Source organism: Esox lucius, chromosome 22 (genome assembly GCF_011004845.1).
Source record: "Esox lucius isolate fEsoLuc1 chromosome 22, fEsoLuc1.pri, whole genome shotgun sequence".
NCBI lineage: Eukaryota > Metazoa > Chordata > Actinopteri > Esociformes > Esocidae > Esox > Esox lucius.
In genome coordinates this window covers 15,883,520-15,896,168 of record NC_047590.1, presented here as the reverse complement: position 1 = coordinate 15,896,168, position 12,649 = coordinate 15,883,520, and the positions used below count along the sequence as shown (strand labels likewise).

Sequence of the window (12,649 nt, the reverse complement as noted above, 5' to 3'; positions counted from 1 at the left end):
CACTGTTTATTATATGCTCCCTCAATGACAATTGTCTTTCTCTTTTATACTTCACTTACGTTGAAAGAGAATACACTAAATATTTTGTGTTATTACTAGGAAGCTTTATTGAGCATATGTTGTAAGCCCTTGTAGCTTGGTTTGCTTTTAGCTATATGACAGCACCTTCAGCTGGTGGGATCCCAGTAATGCATCTTTGACTCCGCTATTTCACAATGGTAGTCTCCCAACCAGCTGCCCTTTGGGTTTACAATGTTCTGTTTGAGATGAGACTGGCTGCGTGTGTTTATTTGTCTGAATAGTGTTTGTAAAGGGTCTGGACTTTGGTCAAGTCTGCAGAACTCAGTAATGGAGTCGCCCACCACCGCAGAAACTATGAGAGCGAAGCTTAGCCACCTGGTGCTGTTGGCCCTGTGTTTCCCAGCCGGCGCCGGACAGCCTGACGGTGAGTCTTTGGGATCAGAAACGGCTCGACTTATGTGGAACCCGGTTCCACCCGGATAACCCATCACACGCGGGAAATTCATTGATCTGTCTGCTTGACTTCCTGTCAGTCGTTCTGTCTTTATTTGCTCTCATGCTGTCGGCTGTTAACAGCATCTGCTCTGCACAGCAATGGCAACTTCTCAACCACAATGTGGTCTTCATTAGGATTGTGTTCCTACGATGTGTGTACTTTTCATGATAGTGGGCTGGCCGGGTAACCTACTGGTTAAGGGGACCAGTAAACAAAAGGTTGCTGGTTCAAATCCCTGATATGACAAGCTGAAAGAAATCTAGTTCTGTCCCTGAGTAAGAACAGTTAACCCTGACTGGCCCCAGGTTGTAGCTGTAAATAAGAATGTGTTCTCAGCATAGTGAAAAAAAGAGTTTGGTACATCCGTTTACGTTCTGCATTGTGTCTGTACTGCTTCTGACCTGTCACGTGCTGTCCTGGCAGCTCCAGTGTTCCTGAGCAGACAGGACGCTAGTAGTGTGCTCCATCCTCGCTCACGTCGAGCTTACAACCTACTGGAGGAGCTGAGAGTTGGAAACCTCGAGAGGGAGTGTATGGAGGAGAAATGCAACTATGAGGAGGCGCGGGAGATCTTCGCACTCCCTGAACAGCTGGTGAGCCCCCCCCCCCCAAAAAAAGCAAACCAGTAAACCTAACGAGTACATCTGAGTAGACATGTAGTCCAGAATCATCTCAAAACCATGGCATATTTTTAAATGGCCACTCTCTTTTATACAGAAGCAGTTCTGGATGAGCTACACAGGTACGCCCTCCTCAGGCGACTTTAAGATACACTCCGGTGTAGCTACATTCAATTCACCAAATGTCTGTCTGAAACGGCTCATTATAATGATTCTGCTAACAATCTCCCCTGTAGTCACTGATCAGTGTGCCTCCGGACCCTGTCTGAATAATGCTACCTGTGTAACCCAGGTGAACACCTACGTCTGCATCTGTCCTAATGGGTTCGAGGGTCGGACCTGTGGCATGGGTAGGCACCTGTCCGTCAAATTACATCCATAACTGTCTGTTGGCTCTTCTTTTGACGTTTGCTTGTATCCCTTGGTTTCTGTCTCTTTCTCCACAGCTTTGGGGAGCTCGTATAATGGTTGCCTGTACAAGAACGGGGGATGTGAGCACTTCTGTAAAGAGTTCCCAGACTTAGTTCCCAGACAAGTGTCCCATAAATGTCATTGCGCCCCGGGATACAGCCTAGGCAATGATAGCCAGAGCTGCTTACCCCAAGGTTTGTACCACACAGGAAGAACCCTAACATCTGCACCACCCATCTGCGCTGTTTCTAAAACACATTTCACATGTACTTGTGTAGTCCTTCTCTTGCCTGTGCTTTGCCTCTTCATCTCCCATTCCTAAGCCCCGTCTGTCTCTGTTAGTTCCCTTTCCCTGTGGAAGAATTGTGAAAAGTTCAAACTTCAGCCCACGAATTGTTAAAGGAGAAGTGTGTCCTAAAGGAGAATGTCCATGGCAGGTACAACATTGAATGGCATTAACACTCACCCATAACCCCGGGGTTGTGAGGATTCACGTACCTGTTTGGGACCGTCTTTCTGCGTCTATATTTTCCGCTGTCTTTTCTCTCCCAGGCATTGCTGAATCATATGGGTGTGTTTAAATGCGGGGGGGTTGTCCTGGCTCCCCGGTGGGTACTCACCGCCGCCCACTGTCTGTCAGGCACCATAGCCCAACACTGGCAAGTCATAGTGGGTGAGTTTGGTCAGCCACCTCCCTGTTCCTGCCGACACCATCCCGGTCATCTCTGTCGGTGCCTACTAACACCGAGTTCTCCCCTGGTTAAGGCGAGCATGACCGTAAAGAAAAGGAAGGCGAGGAGCAGATTCGCCAGGTGGCAAAGATGCTGATCCACCCCGGGTACATCCACAACACCACGGACCGGGACTTGGCCCTGCTGTACCTGAGGAACGAGGTAGCCCTCGGACCCTTTGTGATCCCTGTGTGCCTGCCGGCCCTGGACGGTTCTTTCGGGCGCACGCTGGGGGCCCAGCGCACCTCCGTGGTGAGTGGCTGGGGCCGCCTGTCCCAGTCGGGTTCCCTCGCCAGGTATCTCCAGAGGCTGGAGGTTCCCCACGTCCCCCTGCAGGTGTGTCGCAGCACGGGGCTCAACGTGACCAGGGACATGCTTTGCGCCGGGTACAAGGAAGGGAAAAGGGACGCGTGCCAGGGAGACAGCGGAGGGCCTCTGGTGACCTTCTACAAGAACACCTGGTTCCTGACGGGTGTGGTGAGCTGGGGTAAAGGGTGCGCCGAAGCGCAGCGTTACGGAATCTACACCCGCGTCGCTAACTTCCTGGACTGGATCAACCAAACCATGGCGACCGGCTGAGAGGGAAAAGCTCCCCTTTAACAACACTAAGAGACTTCCTCTGAGTTTAACGCAGGATAATTATAATGTAATACAAGATATGACACCAGTGTTAGGACACAGGCAGGAAACATCAATGTCCATAACCTTTAGACAAACCAATGGTGACCAAATGCATTGTACATTCTTTGACCCAAGCTTGTGTTTGATGAAAATACATTGAGCTGCTGCGAAAAAATAAAGTCCTACCTACTGACTACTGGTTATTCTGAATGATAAGACCTTAAAAAGACTCAGCATAGTGTACAGGTAGCCATACGTTCAGTGATGTTCAGTGATGTTCAGTGTTAAGGGGAGAGGGCGAGGTGGAGAGGAGGATCCTGTGTAGGGGCAATGACAGGGGTGGACGTCAGTGGAAGGATAGTTCCCAAATCAGGATTTCGCCCGGACTTTGGACCTGTTGGGACTGAGGGGAACGGAGACGCAGCCTGGTTAGATCCTGCTGGAGCGTTCATCATGTGGCTTCGTGTTCTCTTTCTTTCACTAAGTGTCTGTTGTGGTCATATCGCCTCAGGTGAGTGAGTCCACTCGCACGTTCGTAGTGTTTCTGCGTATGTGTGTGTAAATACGCGTTCATTTATGTGCAACACTTACATACCTCTCTGCCGTCGTACTGTGTGGATGTACTGTGTGTGTGTGTGTGCGTGTGCGTGTGCGTGTGTGTGCGTGGGTGTGCGACTCCCCACCTCCGGTCTTGCAGTGTTCTTGGGGCGGGACCAGGCTCACGCCCTCCTGATCAGACCCAGACGGGCCAACTCTGGCTGGTTTGAGGAGCTGAAAAAGGGAGACCTGGAACGAGAGTGCATTGAGGAAAAGTGTTCCAAAGAGGAGGCGAGGGAGGTGTATGAGCATGAAAAAGCCACGGTCAGTGCCTTCTCCAACCACCTTCTGATCCCGGAGAGACCATATTAATGGGTTAACATAATTCCGACCTGATTTCCTCTCTGAATTGTCCCAATTCTCTCCCCTTAGGAGGACTTCTGGCAAAACTACAATGGTGAGCTTATGTGCTATAGAGTGCTACGCGTTTCATTGCCCGACCCTGTAAGCGGAGCCAGCCTAGAAGAGTGAATGTCTCTTACTGACTGACTGACTGAATGAGTGTGTGAGTTCCTGACTGACCTCCCCTTGTTAAATAGCGCAGTGGTTAGAGACGCGGACTACAGAACAACAGGTCCTGCGTTCGACTCCTGTCTCAGTCAAAACACACTATGCCTGAGGATTTGTTCAGGACAGACATAAACTTTGCTGGCTACAACCTTCAGTAGCTACGTAATAGGAAACTCAATATTATTGGCTAATAAGCTTTTAAAACGGCCAGTGGCAAAAGTCATACAGTTCATAGATACTATTTGTGGTGGAGGTAAACATAATATGAAACGTTACTCAGTTTTGCACAAGGCTTAATGGTATCAAATTCAAAACATGGTTAAAGACAAAACGTCTTACGTGGGAGACCCGGGTTCAAATCCAGGGAGGGCAACAAACGATCATTGCTTTTTATTGCAGGTCGGCTGAACTAGGCTTGCCTGGTTTCTTGTTTTGTACTCACTATCGTAAGCCACAAATGCTAACAAACAGACCTCACCACTTGTTTGTTGTCGTGATCCCAGATGTACACAAATGCTAACAAACAGACCTCAACACTCGTTTGCTGTCGCGATCCCAGATACACAAATGCATTCGTCCATACAGTTGTAGACGGCTGCCTGTCCGCTCCCTGCCAGAACAGAGGATACTGCTCCAGCGTATCAGGAAAGACCCCCTCTTACACCTGCCTTTGCCGGCCGGGTTTCAGTGGAAGGAACTGTGAGCTAGGTAAAGGGTTTTTGTATGGGAGCATCCACGAAAAGTTTCCTTCCTAAGCTTTCCTTTTTGCCATATCTGATGTGCATGTATTTCTTGACGTCAGTATTCAAAGCCATTCCTGAATCTTGCTTGCATGAGAACGGGGGCTGTGAGCACTTCTGCGAGGAAGTGGTGGGCAGACGCAACTGCTCGTGTGCTGATGGCTACTTCCTGGGAGCTGATGGACAGCGTTGCCTGACACAAGGTGAGAGGTGACAGGCGATGTGCCGTTAAACGACCACTGCGGCAACACTTTATTTCGAGAGTCCCAAATGTGTGGCTGTAGATGCTATACAGATTGTCCACTGACTATCTGAAACATTTTAACTATCTACTAAACCTAACCCTTATCTATATCCTAACCCTAATCTTTATTCTATCCCTAACAATAACCCTAAACCTTATTCAAACCTAACACTAACCTTACATTAGCAAGCAGTTTTTTTTCTATCAACTGATAGTTTGTTTAAAGTTTGGTGAAAGTTTGTTTATAGTAACATTATCTATAGAACATCTCCAGATGCAAATTGGGCCTCTCAAAATAACCAAAACTAAAACTTAGATTGTCATTATGCATGTCATCTGTGGAGTCAACCCTATTTTCAATATAGGGAATGACACTACGTGGCTGTTACATACAGTTCATGACCTCTGACCTCTTTTTGTTCCAGAAAGATTTCCCTGCGGAAAGGTTCCTGTTCTTAACGGCAGCACCTCAGAGAAGGCAACCGGCCCACTGAGCCCCAAGTCACGCATCGTGGGCGGAAACGAGTGCCCCAAAGGGCACTGCCCCTGGCAGGTACTGCAGGGGCACTGTTTCGACGTCAGCGTTTTAACAGGCAGTTCTTTTTTTTTGGGCCTCATTTATACATTGATCAGTGCAGCCCTTAAAGACATCTGGTGTGAACAGATTTGATTGGTGAAGAGTCCTAATAAGATACTGACAGGTATCAGACGTGAGTTGACTCTCATTACCCGCATTGGTGTTTTTCCACAGGTGTTGTTAGTGAGTAATAAGAAGGGCTTCTGTGGAGGAGTCATCTACAAACCCACCTGGATCCTCACAGCATCTCACTGCTTGGTGAATATCAAGGCCCAACAGTTTCAGGTGGTGGCAGGTATGTTACCTGCATATTGTCTGGTCGACCATTCAGCCTGTCAGTGTGTATTTGTTGAATCATCAAAATGTGTATAGAAACACATACCTAACAACATGGCACATACCTAACAACATAGTCACAAAAAAAAACAGGAAGCCTCCACCACAAACACATGCAGATCTTTATATTGCACAATGTCAAAGAGAGACAGTCGACCTGTGGGCTTTATATCAAATCTTTGTTTGCATGTGCACAGGGGAACATGACACAGAAATAGAAGAGGGTACCGAACAGACGATAGACATTGCAGAGGTCATCATGCACAAGAGCTACGTGCACGCAACGGCAGACAACGACATCGCCCTCTTACGTCTGAAGAAGCCCATCATTTTCACACCTTTCGCTGTGCCTATCTGCCTGCCCACGCAACTCATGGCAGTGCGTGATCTCTGGGCGGTCCACCTCCACACGGTGAGTGGCTGGGGCCGGCGCAGCGAAAACGGGCCCACCTCACGTCTCCTTCGGCGGTTGGATGTGCCACGTATCCGCAGCCAGGAGTGCGTGGAGAAGAGCGGCGTCATGCTAACGACTAACATGTTCTGCGCCGGCTATATCGAGGGCAAGCAGGACTCTTGTAAAGGGGATAGCGGCGGACCACTAGTGACTCTCTACAGAGACACCACATTTCTGTTGGGCATCGTCAGCTGGGGGAAGGGCTGCGCCCAGCCTGGGAATTATGGGATATACACCCGCGTCTCCAACTACCTGGATTGGATTCATAACTACACGTCAAAGCAGCCGACAATGCAGAGCCAGAATGCAGCGGCTGTTTTAGATAGCCCCACAGTCATCCCGAAAAATACCAGGGCCACTCTGAAACACACCATGGCCGATCTTAAAGCTATCACAGACACCCCGAAAAACACCACGGCCAATCTTAAAGCTATCACAGACACCCCGAAAAACACCACGGCCAATCTTAAAGCTATCACAGACACCCCGAAAAACACCACGGCCAATCTTAAAGCTATCACAGACACCCCGAAAAACATAACGGCCAATCTTAAAGGTATCACAGACACCCCGAAAAACACCACGGCCAATCTTACAGCTATCACAGACACCCCGAAAAACACCACGGCCAATCTTAAAGCTATCACAGACACCCCGAAAAACACCACGGCCAATCTTAAAGCTATCACAGACACCCCGAAAAACATACCGGCCAATCTTAAAGCTATCACAGACACCCCGAAAAACACCACGGCCAATCTTAAAGCTATCACAGACACCCCGAAAAACACCACGGCCAATCTTAAAGCTATCACAGACACCCTGAAAAACACCACGGCCAATCTTGAAGCTATCACAGACACCCCGAAAAACATAACGGCCAATCTTAAAGCTATCACAGACACCCCGAAAAACACCACGGCCAATCTTGAAGCTATCACAGACACCCCGAAAAACACCACGGCCAATCTTAAAGCTATCACAGACACCCTGAAAAACACCACGGCCAATCTTGAAGACAACACGGCGACCCCAAAAAACACCAGGGCCAATTTTGAAGACAACACGGCGACCCCAAAAAAGACCACAGCCAATCTTGAAGCTATCACAGACACCCCAGAAAACACCAAAGCCAATCTTGAAGCTATCACGGACACCCCAGAAAACACCACGGCCACAGTTAAGAACACCATAGCCAACCTGAGAAACATCACAGATAATCACCATGTAGTGTTGAATCTCACAGGAGAGGAGTCCAGTACCACATTGGATCCAAATTGATATCATGTCATCTCTGAGCCATTTTGATTGCTCTGATCATTCTATTTATATTTATCCGGTTTTCATTGCTTCAACTTCACTTCCTAATGTTTTCTGTTAGATTTTATTCTGATTAAAATAAAAATTTTGGTTACACTTCATTTTGTGAGTCACAATTTCTGCCGGTAGTGGTTCTATAGACAGTAATACAGTACTTAAAAAAAATGCCTGACTGTCTTAGTAACTTCGTACTAAGGTTTTGGTAATTGTTAGGATTAGAAGAAGGTTTAGGATAAGGGCTAAGGTTAGAGTTATGGTCAGTAGATAGTTTAAGTGTAACTGATAGTGAGTAGATGTTCTGTACAGCATCAATTTTGGGACCAAATAAAGTATTAGCCCTTCTTTTACTTTTTCACTAAAAGTAAACTCTAGATTGATGCTAAAGTACAGTATAATGACCCCTCTGTTGTGTCATGATGACCATTAATGGATTGAGTTTGAGCCAGGTTGATCTCAACAAAATGGATGCCTGCCTCCTGGGCTAGTATTTTAAATAACATGTTCTTAAAGCAAACATACAGAGGAAAATCATTTAAAAGATGTCATTAACATATTTACAATGTCCTTTTAACAAGAAGTCTTTTTAAGTCTTTATTCAAGGTTTTGTGCCAGTATGGTAATGTAACAAGCAAAAGATCTATTGAAAATATGCAAGGGAATTGTGAAACAGAGCAGACATTCACATCTACTGAAATTGTAACTTACTGAAAACAGTGCATTATAAAATAAATCGTCCTTTTTGTGTTGTACTTGGGGTCTCTTTCCACAGTTCCTGCTAATCCCAGACCTTAGAATCTGCCATTTGTCATGTTGTGAAACAAAAGCTATTATATACAATTGGTAAAATACAGTAGCCTACTTTCTAGCATTGTGCATTAGGGGGTATTACACTTGAGGTAGCCTACCTTTCTACCCTCCCAACACAACGTATTCTCTATTTGGCAACATTTGTGTTTTGGAAATTTGCGTTGAAACTTTAATTGTTATGAATGAGATGGATGGATATCTTTCAACCTGAATTATCCTATTTTAAAGACCCCAAAAAAGTGTTAACAGTGAAATGACAGTTAAATAACAGTTAAACAGCCTATCGACTGTTGTTGAGCAGGGGGGAGTCATTTGTGGGAGTGGTTGTTAAAGGAGACCAATTCAGCTGACAACGTTTATGCAAGATCTCTTCACTTCTGGGTGGCTGTGAGCTGCAATAATGCTGGTGAAAACATTTTACGCAGTTTGGGTTATTTCAACCATTGTTTCCGCTGCTGGTAGGTGACATCAATTTAACAAAATGCTATTTTGATTTCAGCTAGTTAAAATCATTGTTTTAAATATGGCTCAGGGATGAAAAGATGTTAATCGTCTGTCTTTGGGTGCTGAAGTGTTCTTGGAGAGAGATGATGCGCACGTGGTGCTCGTCAGGTCCAAACGCGCCAACAGCGGTTACTTTGAGGAGATGAAACAAGGAAATCTTGAACGTGAGTGTATTGAAGAAATTTGTAACTATGAAGAGGCTCGGGAAGTTTTTGAGGACGACACCAAAACGGTATTTCCTTTTAATTATAATTTTTAGGGGAATATATATACAATTACATCTGAAATTGTTGTACATGTACAGCTGGACAAGACTAGGCCACATTGCTTTATACATTTATTTTTTTTGTCAAATGTCAAAGTTAAACACTGACTATATATATGTATGAATTCTTTCCTCAGGAAACGTTCTGGCTGACATACCGCCGTAAGTGATTTTTACATGTGGACTGCAAATAAATCATTCCTTATGGTTGGTAGGGTACTCACTAGCTATCAAGATATAAAGGTTTCCAGCATTCAAATGATTATTTTGCCAGAGTTTTCATGACTTACCTTTTCAATATTACCTGTGTTCAGCTTGTTAAATAGCAAATGCCAGGGCATTTTCCTGTGTCAATTCCTTTAAGGTCGCGACCCCTGCCTGGACAACCCATGCAAAAACAACGGAACTTGCGTTAAAATGGAAAACTCCTACAAATGTCAGTGTCCTGAAGGCTTTGAAGGAAAATACTGTCAGACAGGTAGGATGAGAGTTTATTAGCCACATGTTAACATTTTTATACCATTTATGCAATCCTTTTTATTTTCTGTACATGCAGCAATAAGACACAGCAATAAGAATGGTGTAATTTTTAGTGTTGCCAAGATTGACTGTGACCCTTATATTGTAAGTTGACCCAATTTTGCTTTTACTTGCCAGTATTTGAGGACACTCTGAAATGTCTTTACCTGAACGGGGGTTGTGAGCACTTCTGCAACAGTTCTGGTCCCCAACGCAAGTGTTCCTGCGCTCCTGGATACGCCCTGGGAGAAGACGAGAGAAAGTGTATTGCCCAAGGTGCTAACAGGAGCTGACTGTAGATTAGCCCGAGTTTTTGTTCAAAGACTGAAAATCTCCAATGGTTACCAAGTAGTCAGCATTAAGGAAGTTGACAGCATGTTTGCTGACATACAAAACTAGGTCTTCAAAAGAGCAACTCACAACTATTTCTGTGCATTTATCAACAGTTCAGTATCCTTGTGGCAAAATCCCAAGCTTGGATGCTGGAATGAATCAGACCCAGAGAGTCAGTTTACAAGTCAAACTAGTGGGTGGAAACAATTGTCCCAGAGGACAGTGTCCATGGCAGGTATAACACTAGTGCCTCACGTTTGTGGAGGTGAATCGACATTCCACCTCTACAAACATTTGGCTCACCGATTATGACTCCTCCTGGAGAACATGTATGATTACGTTTTGTTGTTGCGAATGCAAGCGGATGATCTGTTGTTTTGTTGGTCGTGGTGGCAGGTCTTGTTGAAGCATAATGGCAGAAGTCTCTGTGGTGGTGTCATAGTTCATCCTGAATGGGTCATCACAGCTGCCCACTGTGTCGTGAACAGAGATGCCAAGGATCTGATTGTGGTTGCAGGTATGTTATGGTGTCTAAAGTGCATGTGTGTATGTCTGTGCTTTTGGTCCTTGACTTCCAGTAGGAGTCACTTGCAGACATGTTTTTGGACTTTTGTCAGATGCAATCGAATATTTTCTGATCATGCATTCCAAAAACAATTCCTGTTGCATGGCCAAAGAGACACATGAACGTGTGAATTTGCTTAACAGCACTCTGATTGAAACCTCTGTTTTGGTTGGAAACTTTTGCAATTAGTCTCTTGTGGTTTGAATTGAAGAGGGCAGTTCATATGCACAGGTCATAATATCCCCAGGATCTGGAAAGACTTTAAGAAAAATGGTTTAGGATTCCTTCCAAGTCTCGAAACATATGCTGTTATTCTTGCAAGGGGATGGTTTAAAAAGTATGGAAAACAAGGGGGGAATAGATGAGTCATTATAGAAATGTATCTTGTTAAAATATAGCTCATTACCTGTGGTGTGTAGTTCATCTTTCTCAAGGATGCCAAAGAATGTGGCGATAAGTGTATGTTCCTCAGAGCAAGTGAGAATGCATTCATATTCATGTATTATATCCAAGCAGCAAAACAGTCCCCTGTTAATGAAGAACACTGTGTTTTCAGGGGAACATAACCTCGACATACCAGAAGGCACAGAGCAGGGGATCTATGTCGCCAGTGTGATACCATACAACCAGTATGAACCGTCAACAGGAGACGGTGACATCGCCCTGCTGCGTCTGAGGATGCCCATAGCCCTGGGCCCCAACGCCGTGCCAATCTGCTTGCCTCAGCAACACTTTGCCAAAAGCGAGATGGCGGCTGTCCGCTTCCACATCATCAGTGGCTGGGGGAAGCGCACCAGCGGCGGCAACGATAACCAAACTGGCGCCTCCCACACCCATTATAGCTCGCCCATCCTCCGCAGGCTAGCCGTGCCCCTCATTCCCAACTCAGAGTGCAGCCTCAAGTCTGGCTTCAACTTCACGCAGAACATGCTGTGTGCCGGCTACTTTTTGGGGAACCATGAGGCCTGTAGGGGAGACGATGGGAGCCCCCTGGTAACTTACTACAGTAACACCTATTTTCTGATGGGTGTGGTAGCCTGGGGGAGGGGCTGTCCTAAAGAGGGTTCCTATAGTGTCTACACTAACATGGCCAGTTTCCTGGACTGGGCTGAGGAGGTGATGAAAACCCCTGTTGTTGGTGGCCCATTTCTGGGCGAGGGTGTTGCTGAAATGCCATTCGATCTTGAGTCAGCGTTAGATGACTATTAGATTCAGCAGGTACCAGAGAAGACTGTGCCACCACCTCCGCTTTAAGAGATTAGTCACCAGTCAACGCAACACCACACGTCACTTTAGTGCCACCAACCATGTTCCAATCTCAATGATGATTCTTCCTTTAAGTGAAGAGTGCATTTCCTGACTCAGTGATGATTTAAATGACCTAATGGCATACAACATTCAATGTATTTACTTCCCAAGATTCCTCGCTGATTTCTTGAGAATAAAAAATACTTCCAAACAAAATGTTGCTCATTTGAGGTGTTTGTATCTGTGTAAAGAGAAATTGAAACATTACCATTGCCACACATTTGCAATTGCTTTACATTTAGCTCAGGTGGTAGAGCTTCGAATTCAGGGTGTTAGGTTCTTTTGCAATGGGGAACCCTAAAATGTACTCACCATTTTAAGTTGCTTAGGATAAAAGCTGCTTAATTAAAAATAGAAGTATAGAAGCATTTATTTCTCTACAATGCACATTCCAATTAATAAGCATTTCTTTACATTTGCCACTTAAACTTGTTATTTATGAGTCATAGGATTTTTCTCTCCCAAAAACAGTGCTGACTCTTGTAAATGATAAACCTCAGATCCTTCAGTATCAATATTAGCATATATCACGTGATCACTAGGGACTTTCTGCCCTTTCAGAAAGCCATTCTGATTGGCTCAAATAAGGGCTGATATGTTTTTGGCACTAAAAGATAGAATGGACAAGCAGTTGTGTGACATTTGGGGTGAAAGATAGATTTGGGGTGTT

At 45.4% G+C, this 12,649-nt stretch overlaps 2 protein-coding genes across 2 annotated transcripts; both read left to right on the top strand.

The window, feature by feature from the left end:
- The first annotated feature begins 175 nt into the window (after positions 1-175).
- On the top strand, positions 176-12,135 carry LOC105019704. The gene is made up of 23 exons (XM_034289915.1): positions 176-445; positions 941-1,110; positions 1,235-1,259; positions 1,374-1,487; positions 1,584-1,742; positions 1,891-1,985; positions 2,101-2,221; positions 2,314-2,856; positions 3,598-3,761; positions 3,870-3,894; positions 4,593-4,715; positions 4,810-4,950; positions 5,417-5,544; positions 5,743-5,863; positions 6,102-7,616; positions 8,878-8,943; positions 9,058-9,221; positions 9,392-9,416; positions 9,619-9,732; positions 9,912-10,049; positions 10,220-10,341; positions 10,503-10,623; positions 11,228-12,135. Exons 1-23 carry the CDS (start codon positions 349-351, stop codon positions 11,878-11,880), a joined length of 4,944 nt encoding a protein of 1,647 aa, XP_034145806.1. The 5' UTR covers positions 176-348; the 3' UTR covers positions 11,881-12,135.
- On the top strand, positions 2,855-7,779 carry LOC105019751 (coagulation factor VII-like). Its single transcript, XM_010886149.5, has 8 exons — positions 2,855-3,411; positions 3,598-3,761; positions 3,870-3,894; positions 4,593-4,715; positions 4,810-4,950; positions 5,417-5,544; positions 5,743-5,863; positions 6,102-7,779. The coding sequence occupies exons 1-8, from the start codon at positions 3,231-3,233 to the stop codon at positions 7,637-7,639; spliced, it is 2,421 nt and encodes an 806-aa protein (XP_010884451.4). The 5' UTR covers positions 2,855-3,230; the 3' UTR covers positions 7,640-7,779.
- Positions 12,136-12,649: the final 514 nt, after the last annotated feature.

Bases quoted from the DNA above. Each gene is read 5' to 3' on its own strand.
- LOC105019751 (XM_010886149.5), top strand. From the start codon at position 3,231: ATGACAGGGGTGGACGTCAGTGGAAGGATAGTTCCCAAATCAGGATTT. The intron at 3,412-3,597 runs GTGAGTGAGTCC...CCGGTCTTGCAG, and splicing joins TTGTGGTCATATCGCCTCAG to TGTTCTTGGGGCGGGACCAG. The intron at 3,895-4,592 runs GTGAGCTTATGT...TCGTCCATACAG, and splicing joins CTTCTGGCAAAACTACAATG to TTGTAGACGGCTGCCTGTCC.
- LOC105019704 (XM_034289915.1), top strand. From the start codon at position 349: ATGGAGTCGCCCACCACCGCAGAAACTATGAGAGCGAAGCTTAGCCAC. The intron at 1,743-1,890 runs GTTTGTACCACA...TGTCTCTGTTAG, and splicing joins CCAGAGCTGCTTACCCCAAG to TTCCCTTTCCCTGTGGAAGA. The intron at 7,617-8,877 runs GTACCACATTGG...GGTGGCTGTGAG, and splicing joins TCTCACAGGAGAGGAGTCCA to CTGCAATAATGCTGGTGAAA.